The sequence below is a fragment of the Podarcis filfolensis genome, assembly GCF_964270895.1.
Source record: "Podarcis filfolensis genome assembly, chromosome: 2".
In the NCBI taxonomy this organism is placed as follows: Eukaryota; Metazoa; Chordata; class Lepidosauria; order Squamata; family Lacertidae; genus Podarcis; species Podarcis filfolensis.
The window spans coordinates 93124177-93141930 of NC_139605.1; the positions used below are offsets into that span (position 1 = coordinate 93124177).

Genomic DNA, 17754 nt, shown 5'->3' on the forward strand with positions numbered 1-17754 from the left:
GATTATGTGACAGATCTTACAGTATAAAGATACAAAGGGCAGATCACAGGGAAAACCAGAAAGCAGCTTGGGTGTCAACACTAACCGGCCCAAAGGAAACAATTAGAAACCTCCAACGTAGAGTGCAGAAAGATGAGATCTGCCAAGCTCCTAGCACAGAGAAATGGACTTACTGAAGAACCACACAGACCACATTCTTCCAGGTAAGGGTAATAAGGCTAGAATTGGCACTGTCCTAACCTTGCTTGGATTTAGTTTCCACTTTGTCTTCTGTAGCAGCCACCCTCCCAGTACCACAGATGGCAGCAGTGTGTGTGTGGAACAGTACAGCAACAAGCAGGATTCAGTTTTCGTCAGCTGTTGTCTTATACACTCATCTTCTTTGGTGGCTCAGTTTTTGGGTGACATTAAAGATCTGCGCCTTTGCTATTTTAACTGCTCTCTGCTCCCTGTGTGCTCTGAAGCTTTTCTCCCTACCTTTTCCCTCCCCCCCTCCCCTCCTGGTTTTCTTCAAAGCGGCTGGAAGCATTTGGAAGTAATTAGACCTGAAGGGAAATGTTGGTCAGTCTGGGAGACAATGACAAGTGCCAGGAACCCTTGGTGCCCCTTCCAGCCACTTTGAAGTTCATTCAGATGGTACAATGCTCTTGTTTTCTTTGTTGGAAAAGCAGGGGCAGGAGGGAAATGGGCCATGTCAGGCACACTGAACAGGAAGCAGGTTACTCTGAACTGATAGAGAACCCGAACAAGTAGGTGGAGAGGATGTGCAATTCAAAAAGAGACTAATTGAAAGGCCTCTTATGGTCACCCTGCTTCCATACACCTACAAATTATGCACTCTCAGAAAAAAGTGTAACTTTTAGCACCCATCTAGCATCAAACTAGCCTGATCTGTTAGCCTGCAGCAGAGATATTTCTCCTCCTCCTCTTATTCATCAACTATTATGTAGAAGAGCCAGGGTCTTTGAATAGCATATAGGACAGAGTTAAAGAAATTAGCTTAACTTCACAACTGCTTACAGAAGGGCAATTGAATCACACTTGGATCCAGAAGCCTTTGAAGTTGCACAAGTGTTTAGGGAGCACCATACTGTTGTCATGGGAAGAGATGGGTGCAGATGTTATTTAAGGACCTATAGCCCTTAATGGCCTTCCTCAGCAACTGATTATTTAACAGGGGTTACGGTTTGAATTCAATAAGGGCTGGAGGAATAATGCACTCAGTTGGCTCACTGCTGCCCTGTATATGGCTGAGCTACCTTGCATGTCTCAGTTTAGAGCAATCTGCATGTATCCACAGCAATCTGCTGGCAGGTATCCCTTGCTTATAATGTGATGTGTGCAGCGGCCCCCTGGGCTCAGAGAAACTTTCATATTTTTGAATATGACTGGGGAGGAGGGAGAAGTGAGTGACAAGACTAAATGCTTCAATGAGTCAACATATATGGGTGGGAGTTATACATATGTGATGAGAATACCTTCTGGTTAGTGAATTTTATGGGGAAAACATCCATTTGATAACAATCTGGATTAAGCTGCAACCTGTTTCTTTTTATGATATTGTTAGGGAGAGGTGCTAATGGACCACAAAGCTCTAATTGAAAATGCTAGTTACTGCATTTGTAATTTTAACAAACTAGAAATCAACAGACCATGGCTTATTGCGGAGGAGCTGGGAAAGCGCTCCTTGCAGCTGAAATAGACATGCCAACTATATATTGATATGACTCCAACTGGAAACAAATTGTGATTAACCGCTGCACAGATGGGTTCCTTTTGCTGCACATTGGAATAATCATTGCAAAAGTCCTCAGTTAGAATAACATATTTTTTCCTGTTTTGTAATGTATTTTTATATAATAACAGTGTTTTCATTGAGAACAAACGTCAAAAGTTCTGAAAACTACCAGATATTATCGCAGTTCAGACCAAAATGATGCCAACTAGCAAGCCAGTGGTGTTTTTCTCTCCCAGAGTAAATATTTTCCACCTTGCTACTATTTTGGCAGCCTTCTGGCAAGCCTGGTATCAGGAGTTGGCATGGTTAGGAAGTTCCCAGGACGCAGAAACCCGAGCCCTTGAAACTGCTGATGGGCAGGGGTCGTAAGCTGCTGCCACTCCGATCTTTCTGGGCCTAATCTGAACTATGGGTTGACAGGAAGCAGTTGCCGGTGCTCGTTCGTGCTGCCAGGGACTGGACATGGAGGGAGCACAATATTAGCCGTTGGTTTAGAAAAAACAACCAAGGAAACAGAAATGAAGACAGCTTAAACTGGAGAAAAGGCAGCTCAGGAAAAAAAGATACAGGTGGAATACAGACTAATACTTCAACAAAGATATGAACTAGTTGAACATCTGAAGGCTCTGAGGGTAGCGAAGGAGAAAACCAGCATTTGGCTGTTCCTCAAATGCTCCCAGTAATTGATGGAAGCCTTAAGTAGGGCTCAGTCTGAAGCACAACACATCTGTGCATTTTTCTAGTGATTTGTCTGTTTTATCGCTTTATATATTGTATGATCTATTTTTTGTTACATTTGCTTTTTCGGAAGCCACTTTGTGATATTTTCTTCCAGTGAAAAGCAGTGTAGAAATACCGTATTTTTTGCCCTATATGACGCACTTTTTCCCCTCCAAAAATGAAGGGGAAATGTGTGTGTGTCCTATGGGGTGAATGCAGGCTTTTGCTGAAGCCTGGAGAGCGAGAGGGATCGGTGCGCACCGACCCCTCTCGCTCTCCAGGCTTCAGGAAGCTATCTGCAAGCCTTGGGAGCCCGGCGGGAGTTCCCGCCGGGCTCCCAAGGCTTGCGGACAGCAGCCTGCAGCCCAAAACCCGGGGAGCGCAGCGGAGCGCACCCCGGGCTTCGGGCAGCTCTCCGCAAGCCTGGGGAGCCCGGCGGGAGTTCCTGCCGGGCTCCCTAGGCTTGTGGATAGCAGCCAGTTCTGGGGGCTGGGGTTGGGGGAAGCTCGGGCTTCCCCTGCCCCAGCCCCACGCCTGGGGGGGGGGATAATTTTTTTTCTTTATTCCCCCCCAAAAAAAAACTAGGTGCGCCCTATAGGGCGAAAAATACGGTACATGATTCAAACATGCACATAAAGCAAAGCGAACTGTGTGCTTATTAAGAAGTGACAGCATGAAATCAACAGAAACTACCGTAAGCTAGTGTTCAAAAGGAAGTAGGAAGAGGCTCCAGGAACACTGGAATATTTAAAAAGATAAGCCAATGGAAGTTTCGTTATGGATCTGAAGCTCCAAAAGGGTTTTGGCATGTGACCTTTCCTACATCCTCTGCTTGTGCATCACACATATCTTTAATATAAAGATGACCATGAAGTGCATTCTGGCTTGCCTCTACTTGCCAATGGCATTAAAGAATTAAAAGCAACATACTGAAGACTTTGAGATGACATCCTTTTTGGCTATCACTAACCTATGTTGTCTGAAGCAATTTTGCGGGGATGTGTGTGTTTTTATTACCCCAAAAGAGTATTCACTGACTTCTCTTAAGTGTTGCCAGGTCCTAAGGCATCTCTTCATTCAGATCTACCAACAGATTTTGAGAACTACAAAATATTGCAGCAACGTACGGTGCCTGCAGCACTGGAAAAGGAGTGTCCAGCGTGTGGCAGGCATGGAGTCCTATGGGTTACCAGAAGCAAACCTCCAACATAGGGGATTTGGTGACAATTTATACAACACAAAGGTGATCATCTGACAACTGACGTAAGTGTCACAGACTCATATATGACCACCCAACTGGGTTTTTAATTATCATCAACAACCTGGTCCTGAAATTCCCTGCACCTACACAACAAATACAGCAAAGTAGTTCTACAAATTTCCGCGTCTACTTCATGTTAGTTAAACAACAGCGTGGCTGGAGTGTGTCTCTGCTTTACCCACCACCCAAATATAATGTTGCACACAGAGCAGCAGAATGGGCAACAGAAAATGGTGCTTGCAATTTTATTCTGAAAAATCCGTTTGCTGGGCCCTGTCTTTCAGCAGCTTCACATGAAGGAAAACAGAGCAACCCAACTTGCCTCTCAGCCAGGTGAGGCAACTTTCTGAAGGTGGAAATCACAAGTCCTTCATCGCTTCCCACCTGAAATGCAAACATAAAGCAACTGTGAAAGCAACCTCTACTACAAACTTTGATATAGTGGAGCTTCCAACTGCTGAGCTTTCCAGAGCCTCCCAAATGATAGGTCCTTTCAGACTGAAAAGTACATTAGAATATTTTAGGGCTCTGCTGGTAGGAGACTAAACAGGGCCACGTTTTACAGGGGGAGACAAGCATGGCGTACCATGCCTAAGATGGGTAGTAGGAAAGGAGTATGGGGGTAGTGGGAAAGGAAAGGAAAACTCTGATCTGCTTGAGGGAAATTCCTTCCCAGCCCTAAATCAGGATATTCAGATACGCACTTAGCTGACGAGCCAGACTGCTGCACAGAATCTTTTTTAGGAGCAGTACAATGGCTAGGAACAAGTAAGGTAAAGGTAAAGGAACCCCTGACCATTAGGTCCAGTCGTGACCGACTCTGGGGTTGCGGCACTCATCTCGCTTTACTGGCCGAGGGAGCCGGCGCACAGCTTCCGGGTCATGTGGCCAGCATGACTAAGCCGCTTCTGGCGAACCAGAGCAGCGCACAGAAACGCCGTTTACCTTCCCGCTGGAGCGGTACCTATTTATCTACTTGCACTTTGACGTGCTTTCGAACTGCTAGGTTGGCAGGATCTGGGACCGAGCAACAGGAGCTCACCCCATTGCGGGGATTCAAACTGCCAACCTGATCGGCACGTCCTAGGCTCTGTGGTTTAACCCACAGCGCCACCCGCATCACTGTAATACTTAAGAAGGTACCTGGCAGCTTCAGCCACTTCGGCACTTTCCCAGATGGCGTCCTCCTTACTGGTGGCCGTGCTGCTTCAGGAGCCACTGCTGCTTCTGAGTGTCCTCTTGCCACGCTCCCATCAGTCTCATTTGGTTTAGGTAGGGAACTAAGAACAGGATCTGAATTTCGCTTAGTGGGAGGTGCTGATTTAGACAACCGCCTGAGAGAAAAGGTAAGTATTAGATGTTCATATGGGTCTTCCAGTTGCTAAGCTTACATATTCCAAAATGTAAATCACTGCAAATACTGTTGCGAAAGCCAGAGGTTGCATATCAGCAAAAATGCCTTCCAATCCCTATGGCTTTTGATACTACAGGGGTCTCTCTTCATTCATTTGGGGTGTTCAAAGCTGTCAGTGGGAGAACACGTGTAAAAGCAAGCTTTGTAAACTGCTGGCAAACTCTTCATTGGGCAAGGCAACAACTCAGTGGAATGGTCTCCCTTGGGAGGTGGTAGACTCTCCTTCACTGGAGCTTTTTAAGCAGAGGTTGGATGGCTGTCTGTCATGGATGCTGTAGCTGAGATTCCTGCATTGCAGGGGGTTAGACTAGACAGAGGATCCTCGGGATTCCTTCCAACTCTGCAGTTCTATGATAACTCACTCATCCACAACAGCTTCAAAAAGAATTACTCACACTACTTACCTAGCTACTAAGATGTCAGCTTCAGAAGGGGACACAGCAGATTCCAGGAGGTCCGACCTCAGATAATCTGTTAAACAGACACACACACCCCTCACTCAAAGTTCTTGTCCTTCAGAGCTAGGAAGCCCCATAATGCAACTCTGTTGTTTTGTGAAACCAATAGCCCCAACAAGCTGCACTAATCCTCTTCAGTACTCTTCTCCCAACCTGTGAAACATTTATCTCAACTTCTAAGATTGTGTATTTTAGAACATGCATCTGCCTATCAGATTCTATTCTGTGAACTAGTTGAGTAAAGACTGCAACATTACACAAAAATAGAACTGCCAGACAGGGATGGTGTCTCCCCCTGCTTGTATACGTTTCTTTTATCATTTAGTTCTTGGCAGTTTCCTAGTAAATTGAACCGTTAGGAGAGACTACCAGATGTTATCTTCAACCTGCAGCACAACCCTACTCTGATCTTCCCTGCAGACAAATCCCCCTAAAGCCCATCCAACTATGGTGGTCAGTCCTGCTGCATTTTAAAGATGTCCAGAACAGTATGCACCACACAGACATTTGTCCTCAGATTAACAGTGAACCATGGCGAGAGACAACTGTGAAATGTTCACGTGGACATTTACTGTATTAGTGTCTAGTCCAAAAAAATAAGTTAGATGCAGAAGATATACATAAAGTTGCCAAACTTTGGACCCAATTTTTACTTAAGGTCTAAATACCTACCCTGAAAAAGTGTGCAATTCTGCACACTAACTGAAGATGGGCCAATTCAAAAAAGATAATACCTCACCTATTTTGCATGATTAAGATTTCTATAGCTGTTAGCTAACTCAAGATACACACAATAGGACAAAGAGTACTCCCTAGCTGAGTCAAAAAAGAATTGAGAAAGGGGTGATACATAGGAAGCAGAGATTTTCACCTAAAAACAGGCCTCACCCCCAAATTGGGGAAAAAAGCCACCTGTGAACCAAAATTTCTACAGCAAACAATGAATGGCACCAAGATTCAGTTCATTTCACCTTAAACCAGAGTGGGCACTTCCCTTACAACCATTTCCATATTGGGCTATCATTTAATTTGCATCAAACGAAAAGGTTTCATGAACCTCTAAGAGCCCCGAGCTATAAATATCCACTTATTTATGCCCAACACATTAATCAGAGTTCAGCCACCATAGCTGAAACCGTGGACACAGTTCATCTAGATGCTCATGTAACAACTATGCAGAGTTTCTTATGGAGAGGAAGAAGATAAGTGACTCACCTTTCTGCATCTCAGATCCAAAATGTACAATGGCAGCAGGGAAGAGGTTAGCCTATTAACAAGAGAAAATATCCAGGGTTAGAAGAAACACAGCCAGGGCCAGAATTGCCTCTCCTCTCAGCCTTGGGAACATGCATGCACAGAACAATACTGTTTCCTTGAAACTTAAAAGTGGGGAAATCTTGCTTGTCACAACATGGCTGGTTTCATACATAACGCTAAACCATGGTTTACTAAACTGACTTAATGTTATGTGTGAACCCGGCCCAACAACTTCACAATGGTTTACTTACTGCCAACAAACTACACTCTGAAGCTATGGTTTGTTGCAGCAATGGTTTGAACCTTGGTTTGTTCTAACAGTGACCTGGCATTACTCCCAGCATCCTTCCTTAACCATGGTTTGTTTGACCACCCCATCCTAGATGATGCTTACCAAACTGTAAAGGAAAAGGCAAGAGAAGCAGGAGAAGCAACAAACCAAACTTTGGAAAACCAAGTAATCATTGTCCGCGGGACAACTTGTGGTTAACTTGTAGACTTTTAAAGAAACGATGGCTTACCACTCTGTGCAAACCAGGTCACCACATTTCAAGAATACCGAGAATGCGACTATGCTGGCAACAAAGCCCTTTACATATGTGTAGGCAATCACAATATAGCCCAGCCTTTCCTAATCTGGTGCTTGCCAAGTGTTTTGGACTACGATGGCTGGCCATGCTGGATGGAACCGATGGGAGCTGGGAGTCCAACAACATCTGGAGGGCACTACATTGGAGAAGTCTGGTGTAAGATGTTAAGTGTTGATGAACTGACTGTGCTGCTAAATTCAATACATATGTAAGTGGAAAGTTGCCCAGAATGTCCAGCACAGTCACATTTGTTTTCAAAAGAGAAAATTTAAATAATGGGGATTTGTGGATAAATAATTAAATGTAATATCTTGACTTTCTACATCAAGCACCCAAGTTAGCCAACAATATATAATACAGGGCAATTAAAAAAGAATCCTATAAATATGAATATACAACAACAGCAAATGAACAAGATTTAGTTACCATCTATCTATGTATCTACGTATCTATATTTAAAAGGAAGTTGAAAGGTAACATTCATTTGCTTAGAGGGCAGCTGGGTGCCTTGCAAAGCACAGTGCTTGTGAGACCCTCCTGCCACCCCTTGCTCTAGAGATACCCACCATCTTAATTCACCCAGAGGCATCTATAAATATAAATTAGGACAAGCGGGTGTCATGGGCATGTACCCAAAGTCTTTTAAGTGCCTGGCAATGCTTGTGGGGTGGGGAGAGGGAGTGAGGAACATGTTCTAAAAGTATTAATACAAAATTTAAGTATGTCAGAAGCAGGACATGGAGGCAGTTGGACCATTAGATGACAAAGGAGAGAAAGGATGCTAATAGGAAGATAGGGAGATTGCAGCAAAGCTGGATGAGCAAAAAATAATAATACTGGATATCTGCTAATAAACCACTTTCCTGGAAATGAGGGCATCTGAAGATCTAAGTCATGAAGGGGGGAAGATGATGACATTCTAGGACTTACTGACAAATTAGAAACTTAGCTCACTGGGTCTGGATGGAATATACCTGAGAATTCTTAAGTTATTAAGGATGGTGAGAACTCAAGCTCCACAAGGATCTTTCCAAACTAAAGGAGCAACAACATGGCAAATCCTGTTCCATGTAAACACCTACAAAGGTGATGCACACTGAGGCAAAAATTCCCAGCATCGTAAGTCTGGAAATCTTATGCTTCCCACCAAACACATCATTCCATTATCAGTGTTCTTGATGGAGAACCTCTGATTTGGGTCCAAAAGCTATGTATTGGAACGAAAGAGGACAGGATGGTGTATATTCACTTGCCACAGAAACCACGTTGCTTCCATTATTTGAAGCGACTGATGTGAAACAATGTCAGGATACTAAGAATACGCCTGCATAACAGTGACCGCAGAATGTCTCTTCCTGACCCATTCGCCATAGACTTGGAATGAGCACCTGAGGGGCGGATGTGGGCATGGGCACTCAAAGTGGCCGACAACGTCTAGCTCCCAGGAAAAGCCCGCACTCCTTGCCCTCCTCAGCACCAGGGTTCACCTCCTTTCTAGCGACGAGGTCTTTCACAGTGCCAACCTGACATCCTAGCAGTAGGAAACAATATTTATTAGGCCCCTTAAAAACATTTTCTTTCTCAAGCAGCGGGACCCAGGGTTGCCAGCTCCACCAGAAGCCAGTCACAAAGACGGCTCTCCGTAAACTTTTTAATTAAAAAGTACCAGACACAGTTAAGAAACCCCCAAGAAAACTCTTACAAAAGCTTTGATGTCCCCGCTGCCTTCATCTGAAGGGATCCTACTATTTAGGGAATGGATTAAAAAAAGAAAAAGAAAAAAGAAGGCCCCCCCCCAAACCTCTTCACATACACACTATCCTTTTCACGCCAGTCACAACGTTGGAAAATGAGGTTTTTGTAGTGTGTTAGTGTTGGAATTTTTTAATAACCTCCCCTCTCTTTTTCCCCTCTCCTGCCCAATTATCATGATGAATAATTAACATTCTGAAGGAGATAACTAAGCACAGCATCTCGGAGCTCAAAGCCCTTTAGTTCAAAGCCCTGCCCTTTTCTCTTCGATTCTCCAGTTGCTGCCACTAAAACTTCCTTGTCAATCAAGCTCTGGGCACACACATCAAAGCTTCATGTGGGAATGGCCCCAAGGGGTCAGAGAAAATTCATGGCAGGGCCTGTGAGTGAGGCACAAAGAAAGAAGGGATAGACAGAGCGCAGAGGAACATAGTTCAAGAATGAGAGACACACGAGGCACAAATGCTGCAACACACACACACACACACACACACACACACACACACAGCATGCCCCGATAAGAGCCGCTACCCTATTTTTACTCAGAGGTTGACAAATAAGTCCCGCTTTAACTTCTGAGCTCCTCCTCTCCCAACCAATTCCCACCACTGGCAAGACATCAGTCGAAAGCTCTTTTAATTGGAAGAGACTTAAAGGAATGGGACAGCAGCTCGTAAGCACACAACATTCAGCCACCTCCTCCAGACTCGTTTTTTCCTCTCCCCCTCCCAGCTCTGCATCCCTTGCCCACCTTTTTCCCTTCCTAGAGTTTGGCCAATAAAAACCTCCCCTCAAAGGGGCTTCTCCACAGCTCCCTCCTTTACTTTTAAGGCTCATTTGTGTGTCATTTGTCTGCTTCCCTCTGTCTGTTGTATAAATTACACGGGAATCCCAAAGACACAACACGTTCCATGGGTGAAGGAAAGGAAAAGTATATTCTCTCAATAGGACCAATTATATCCTTTCGCCTGCAACACACAAAAATCAGCAAAATGATCATCATGGACTTTCAGGGTAGCTTTTGAACACGTTAAAAAGATTTACAGAGAAAACAACTTCATTCCACCTCTGCTTTCCTTCTCTAAATCCACCTTGCCACTGAACTCTTACACATTCCTATCACTTCACTGCTATGGGATAACACCATCTGATGGCATCTCCATGCCATTTTCATTTTTCTGCCATGGGACAGAATATTAAATGAAAACAGAAGACTAGAGGCCACTTCCGATTTTGCCGCTGGCAGCAACTGCTTCCAAGGAATGAGTCACTCAATGCTGCCTCTGGGCTATGGATACCTTTGGCTTTGGAATGATTGGCCCTGCTCCTGCCTCTTTTCCGGGATAACACATTAGGATCAGGAATTCTCCAGATCTTCTGAAGATCACATTCTCATTTTGGTTATATTTTCGATTAACGGCCAAAAAAGCCTCTGGAACGCATGAAAGAGTAGAAGACTCCAAAATCAAAACCCAAGTTAGAGGGCGAGTAGCATCAGCCTTCCAAAAGCTAGATTTTAGAAAGAACAGATGGTGCCTAATACAGGAACTTGTGTTATTTGACACTCGAGCCAAGGGTAGTCCAGTAGAGTGCAGTCCAACCTCATTTGTACCATTCTTTCTCAGAAGAACCTGCCAAGCTTTATATAAACATATACGACTATTTGCAATTTAATGGAATATTGCAGGGTCCTTCCACAGCATTCATCTCTGTCTTTTTACACAAATGAAAGCAGCTTACCAAATTAAGTTGGTAAAGTATAGAGGCACACGTGAAAAGATGCAAAATTGAATGCTCTTAAAAGCTGATATTGATAGTCTTGGTTAAAAGGGGAGACTGTGACAGATCTGTGCTATCACAGCATCTCAGCTTTGGCCTGGAGGTATCAACACATTAACAACAAAAGAACTTAGGAAGTGCCTTGCAAGATCAGACTGGGGGTCCATCTACTTCTATATCCAACAGCAGCTAGCCAGATGTTTCAGAAAGCTTACAAACAGGACATGGAATTAGTCAGCATGTTAAAACGTTAACACAGACATCTCTGCATGAAATACAGGATTTAGGTGACTAGACAGTTCATTTAAACTAGCTCAAGGTACACGTAAAGCGGGTGGCGCTGTGGTCTAAACCACTGAGCCTCTTGGGCTTGCCGATCAGAAGCTCAGTGGTTCGAATCCCTGTGACAGGGTGAGCTCCCGTCGCTCTGTCCCAGCTCCTGCCAACCTAGCAGTTTGAAAACATGCCAGTGCAAGTAGATAAATAGGGACTGCTGCGGCAGGAAGGTAAACGGCGTTTCCGTGCTCTCTGGTTTCCCTCATGGTGTTCCATTGCACCAGAAGCGGTTTAGTCATGCTGGCCACATGACCTGGAAAGCTGTCTGTGGACAAACGCTGGCTCCCTTGGCCTGAAAGCGAGATGAGCGCCGCAACCCCATAGTCGCCTTTGACTGGACTTAACCGTCCAGGGGTCCTTTAACTTTTTTTAAAGTTAAAAATGCCAATACACATTTTCTCCTCTTATGAAGAGCTCAAGAGGTCTTCACCAATTGCTGTTAAAGTAGAGTGTGCTGCAAGAGAGCTCAAGAGTGCCTTGAAAAGGTTAGCTACCGTGTTGCACACATTCACCACACTCTGGTGCCTCTTGGAGCGGGGAGGCCCAAGCAGCAGCAGCAGCAGCCTCTCCCCCCCTCCCTGCTTTATGAACTGACAGATGCAGGGCAATCCCAGAAAGCTCACCACTGTCCAGAAAGCATGGTCTGAATCCTAGGCCCTGACTGACACAAGGCTAAGGGGAGGGATAATGGGAAGCAATATTGTCTGGGCCAGGCATGGCCAAACTTGGCCCTCCAGCTGTTTTGGGACTACAACTCCCATCATCCCTAGCTAACAGGACCAGTGGTCAGTGATAATGGGAATTGTAGTCCCAAAATAGCTGGAGGGCCAAGTTTGGCCATGCCTGGTCTGGGCTATCTTGGAAGGAAAGGTGCTCCTACAGTGCTCTGCAAAATGCTTTAGTACAATGCCTCCCATTTTAATGTGGAGTGAAGGGGCTGCAGGAGAACTATTCACCAGATATCAAAGTTTGAGAAACTGCTGTTGACAGTGTAATTCTATGCATAACTACTCAAAAGAACTCCAAACAGAATGCAGGCAGAAGAAATGGGGGACTGATTCATCTAGCAAGCCGAATTGCCTTAGTGTTATGCTGAATCCCGCCCCAGAGAGAGAAACACTCATAAGCTATGAAATCAAAAGATGAGAGTCTTGTTTCTTTATGGCATCACAAGTCTAAAAAAAGAAACTAGTGGATAAAAAAACTGGCAAAACCCAAGCTACCCTAGAAACTAGAAAAGTATTTCTAGAGTTAATATAAATCAATCAGGACTGCATGTGCAAAGTAGAATCTCACAGCTCAGAAACACCCTCTCGTTTGATGGTAGCAGCAGTCTGAGCCTTCTCACTTCTCAGTCACAAAAGAAAGAGGCCTCCAACATAATAATTTTAAGAGCTGCCTTCTTTTTAAAGGGAAATAAAATAGTGTTCAAAGTTTTAAGGCATTGGAAGTTTCCTCACCGGTCCTGGAGTACATATCACATTATTCTCCCCCACCATTCTAATTTAGAAAGACTGTTACTCTCTGCCCCTATTTCAAGAGCCTTACTGCCTATATTAAGTGGGGATAAAAATAAGTCCAATCATTTGGCACTTTTAGCGTGTTCTGAGCGGTCCCAACTTTGCTACATAGACTCTAATGCTAGATGAACTGGAGTGAGGTGAGTATCAGGTGAGCAACAACCGAAACAGGCACCTGAAGTCGCACGTCATAGATTCAAATGAGAAGCCACTGAAAAAGTGCAGCTGGGAGTGTGGGAGGCAACTGGGGAGCCCATGACATGCTGGAGAAGCCTTGAACACAGTCCTATAAGAACATTGGTCACAATGATCTTTGTCAGCGTGCTAAACAGAGGCAATTACTTGAAGCAACCTATTTCTCCCTGGATCCTTACATTACAGTATATACATTATAGTGGAAAGGCTGCACACACCCACACACCCCCTCCAATATTTCAACAGCCTTTCTTTTATAAATCCTCCTCCCTAACAACTGAGGGACACACACACACTCTACAACAAAAGGCTGCTGCAAAAGGATGCAATTCACCGCACTGCTACTTAGTTTGCCAAGTTTGTTCGGAGACCTTGAGATCAGGAAGAGGCTGTTGTCTTCTTCTTTTCTTTTCCCCCCTTTTTGTTTGGAGGGGTGGGGGCGGGTGGGGAGTTGGAGACAGAGGACAGGGACTTGCAGCTGCCAAAAGAGGAAGCATTCTTTCCGTTACATGAGCTGAAATGATTAGAGTGCCACAGGTCCACTGTTAGTTTGATGTTTAAAGATTAATAAATAAATGAGGGCTTCAAAGGGGACATGCGCATGAATGCAGAAATCCAAGCTACCAGCATGAAATACCTCACAACACCATCCCCCAAACACACACACACACACACACACACACACACACACACATTCCTTCAAGATACACAGAAATCAGCACTTGGAAAATTCAATGGGGAAGCTAGCACATCAAAAGCTTCCCTGACAAGCAGCAAAGAGCATCCCCGGAAAGGAAACAAACATGAGAACCACCACAGTCAAAGGGACGTTGCCTAAATGGCCGTGTCTCATTTAATACCCAAGAAAAAAGCTTTCCAAAGCAGAGGAGACCATGATCAAACAGAGAGTGAGCGTGAGGCAGCTGGAAAACAGAGGCTTAAGTCTATTACCTTTTATGAGATATGGTCTGAAAGGGGAACTTTTACACAAGGGTAAAGTAAGTGGAGACAGTCTACTTAAGATACTCCCAAGCCAAAGTACAGCAAGTTCTGACCATGGAGTACTAACAGTATTAGTACTGAACATATCTGGTCTGTTTGGACACATGGAACCACCCAGGACAGACAATCATACCAGAAACTAACATGTTTAGTGGCATATATTCTCTGCTAAGAGCAACACAGAGGGACAGTAAACAGACTAAGACTTGACATACAAACTAGAAAGGTGCAATATTCACTGTAATTGCTGTTTTTGCTCTCTCTTTGGTTACACAGGCTTTGTCCAGACACAATGGGAAACCATGGTGTCCCATTCCATCTGAAGCACAAAAATGAAGGTTCAATCTTCAAAAGGTACCTTGTGCGTCTGGAAACTCAATTGCCAAGTTTGTCCCTGTGTAACAAGTCTGTGTGTATCTGAAGAAGTGTGAATGCACACGAAAGCTCATACCAATATCAAACTTAGTTGGTCTCTAAGGTGCTACTGGAAGGAATTTTTTTATTTTGTTTCGACTACGGCAGACCAACACGGCTACCTACCTGTATCTAAATCTACTGGAAGATTCTCAACCTGCATAGGCTTTGCCAGCATCAGATTCACTGACTCAAAGATGTGAGCGCACCCAAAACCGCACCAAAGAATATGAAAGTAGAACAGCAATGAGAAAAGATCCTCGGCTCGTTTGTATTTTTCCTCTTGTTGACAAAGCCAAGAATAGCTTGATTCAACACTTGGAGAAATGTTAAGATACATTGGAGGGGGGAATAAATATTTAGATGGAAGCATGTGGGGCCTCTTCAGCTCCTTTGAAGATGGGACCACAGTTGTCTGCTGCCTTTCCCAGACTCTGGGATGCTTACCTCTCTTCACTGCTTCCCAGCACAAGCAGAGATCTGTGAACTGGCCTTTCCTAAGCCCCAGGACTGAGTCATGCCAGTGTGTGTTCCTTGGGGTAGAGTGGGGAGGGGGAAAGTCCAACTAGCTAAGAAAAAGCACACACACAGCTGGAGCTTCAGGGACCCCTTGGCTGGAGTACTCGGCAGAGAAGCCTGCAGTTGATCAGTTCTGCCCTCGAGAACACTTTAAAATAATTCATGGGACATGGGGATAATGCAGCCAGCACAAACAGCAATAACAAAATATCAAAGCAATGCCTTGAAGTCTTTATGGGTTCCAAAAACTCCATGTTGCTGCCAGTCTGCACATTCGCCCTCCAGTAAATAGGCACACATTGCAGGACGCTCTCTTCAGATGCAACCCCTTTTCTCTTAAAGCAGACAAGTTGACAACATTTGTTTTCCTGGCTTTGATCCCACAGTTGAAGTCTCTTCCCCTTTCTGGTGGCTATCGGGTTTAACAATAGTAGCTCTAGATGCCTTTTCAACCTTGTAAGGAAAATAAGCATCAGTCATAGCCTTGTAATTCCAGCACTTGTTCACAGAGGCCCCTGCTAGGGTAACCATCTAAGGTATCCATATTCTTTCAGCCCATCACAGTGAGCAAGGCCTTCCCAGGGTGGGGGTAGAGGAGGAACTCAACACCCCAAGACTTTCTAGAAACAAAAGGTATCAGAAATCAGAAAGGACTCAGGGTCCGGTGACCCTTATCACTGCCTGTGTTTCAAATAATGGGATTCCTGGAATAGCTTGATGCATCTTCAGACAAGAAAGCTTGTTAGATAGCAATGGCTGTTTTGGTCCCAAAGGTTTGAACAGAAAAAAGCAGACAAAATGTTAAGACTTATTATAGCAACTTAATACACAAGCTTTGAGGACAGAACACATCAGGATAATTGGAAAGGTAGCAAAATCTTGGCTAGAAAAAAAGTAAGTGACTGTTCTTACTCAATGACTGCTGATTGCAAAGCTGAAAGCATGTATTATTGATCGGTCCGTTTCAAGGGTGCACAACTCAAATACTAAGAGACACTTTTATAGTTGTATTAACTTAGCAGGGCTACTCTGTTAGGCTTGCAAAGGAACAAAATTTTATTCCAATTTATTTTATTTTATTGCTCAGTGTTCTCTTTTTAAAAACAATGTCTTGTTAATGCCTCTTTTCTCTGCGTGGCCCACAGCATGTTCCTGGCTCTCTGCATTCCTGTTAGGCCTCCTTTTCTGTGTCTGAAGTGCCACTGGTCCGTACTCTTATCTGCTATTTCCTTTTTCTGTTTTCCCCCTCCAGAAATCTCCTTGCATCCCTCTCCATCTTACAGCTCGCTTTCTCTCCCGCTTTAGGTCTATGTGAAGCCACTGCTAACCAGTATGGGAAAGGGAACAGCACATACTTTCCATGTGAAAAGTTCCAGTTTCAATCCCCGGTATCTCCAGGTAGGGCTGAGAAAGACTGTTTGAAATCTCAGAGACCTACTCCATAGCACCCTCGTTTCTGTACCACTGCAGGTTTCTTACATCCTGTCTCTGCTACCCACTCCCTTGCACACTCTCCTTCCCACTTGACTTGTCTCATCCCCCACCTCCCCAGCAACCTCCTTGCTGAGTTTGGCAGAAAGAGAACATAAGACTTTCCTTCTCCTAGGAATTCATACAAGGTGAGTGGGCTATGCACCAAAACTGGTGCCAACTGGACCGAATTCAGAGAGAGGAGATGCTATGAAAATGTCCCGATGTAGTTATTCCCCTACTTGCCACTTTGGATGCAATTGGGATTGCTCCCTTTGGATGTTCTCTCACAAAAATAGGAAGAAGGTGCTGTTAACATTAAGCATTTTGAGTTCTCTCAGGAGGTCACAAATAGCTATGGAGTGGCTCATAGCTGGAACCACAGGTCTTATCAGTTTCAAAGAGTCTGAAAGAATGATGTAGATGTCCTGGCTGGACCACTCACTTTCTGATCTCTCTGTCCTCAGCATAAAAGAAAAATCATGCAATAACTTTCAGAAGTCATCCCCGGAATCAAGACGAACCTCCTTTGCTCAGACAAATGCAACCAAAGCTTGTCAGCTCCCTTTTGCAAGGTTGCTACTTTTGCTGGCAAGACTTTAGTGCGGCCGCATGAGGTAGAAACGAGTTCATGGAACAGTGGCAAATCTAGGCTACATTGAACCACACACCATTAAATGGCATTTAAAGCAGCCTTCTCCAACTTGGGAAAAATGAGGATGTTTCACTCTCATACCTGCCACATCAGCCACTGGAATCCTTTCCAGACCTTCCCTGCTTTTCTGTAGTTTAGTTTTTCTCCACTACAACCATGAGGGTCTGCAGCAAAAGCTAGGATTCTCAGGACCAGCCTCCAAACAATATATTCTGTTGTTGAAACGACAGTGACCGTGTATGTACGGGTCTCCCGAGCCCGATGCCTGGCCTGGGTTTCTGCACTGTAATATCGACTGAGACAGTCCTTCTTCTCTCCACTGTAAGTTAAGGCTGGATGCTCTAGAGTCTAGTCCAAGGATGTTGGCACCTGCAGCCCCTTGTTATTGAATTACAACTCCCATAATCTTTGACCATGCTGACTTGTGCTGATGGGAGTTGCGAAGGCCAGAGGTTCTCCATTCCTGGTCTAGCCTCTTCTGATGTCCTGACAACACAGCATGAAAGTGCAGAGATCTCAAGAGCACAGAGATCTGATGATTCAAGCCCAGGACAGACATTTTCTGAAGATTCATCATACTAGCTATAACCCACTTGTTCCAGCAGGCCTTTGTCTGGCGTTTCCATGAGTCTAATTAGCTCCTTTTTGTCAGTTAATCCATGTTAAATTAATTT

The 17754-nt window shown here is 44.5% G+C and overlaps 1 protein-coding gene across 2 annotated transcripts in view; it reads right to left on the minus strand.

Moving 5' to 3' along the window:
• Positions 1 to 3950: 3950 nt before the first annotated feature.
• ASPSCR1 (ASPSCR1 tether for SLC2A4, UBX domain containing) overlaps positions 3951 to 17754 on the minus strand; it is a 66095-nt gene continuing 52291 nt past the window's right edge. For both annotated transcript variants that reach the window (XM_083598368.1, XM_083598369.1), the window contains exons 13-16: positions 6807 to 6858; positions 5538 to 5604; positions 4863 to 5053; positions 3951 to 4103 (exon numbers count right to left, since the gene is read on the minus strand). In XM_083598368.1, the coding sequence (XP_083454494.1) occupies positions 4090 to 4103; positions 4863 to 5053; positions 5538 to 5604; positions 6807 to 6858 (324 nt within the window). In that variant the 3' untranslated portion in view covers positions 3951 to 4089. The remainder of the gene's footprint in view (positions 4104 to 4862; positions 5054 to 5537; positions 5605 to 6806; positions 6859 to 17754) is intronic.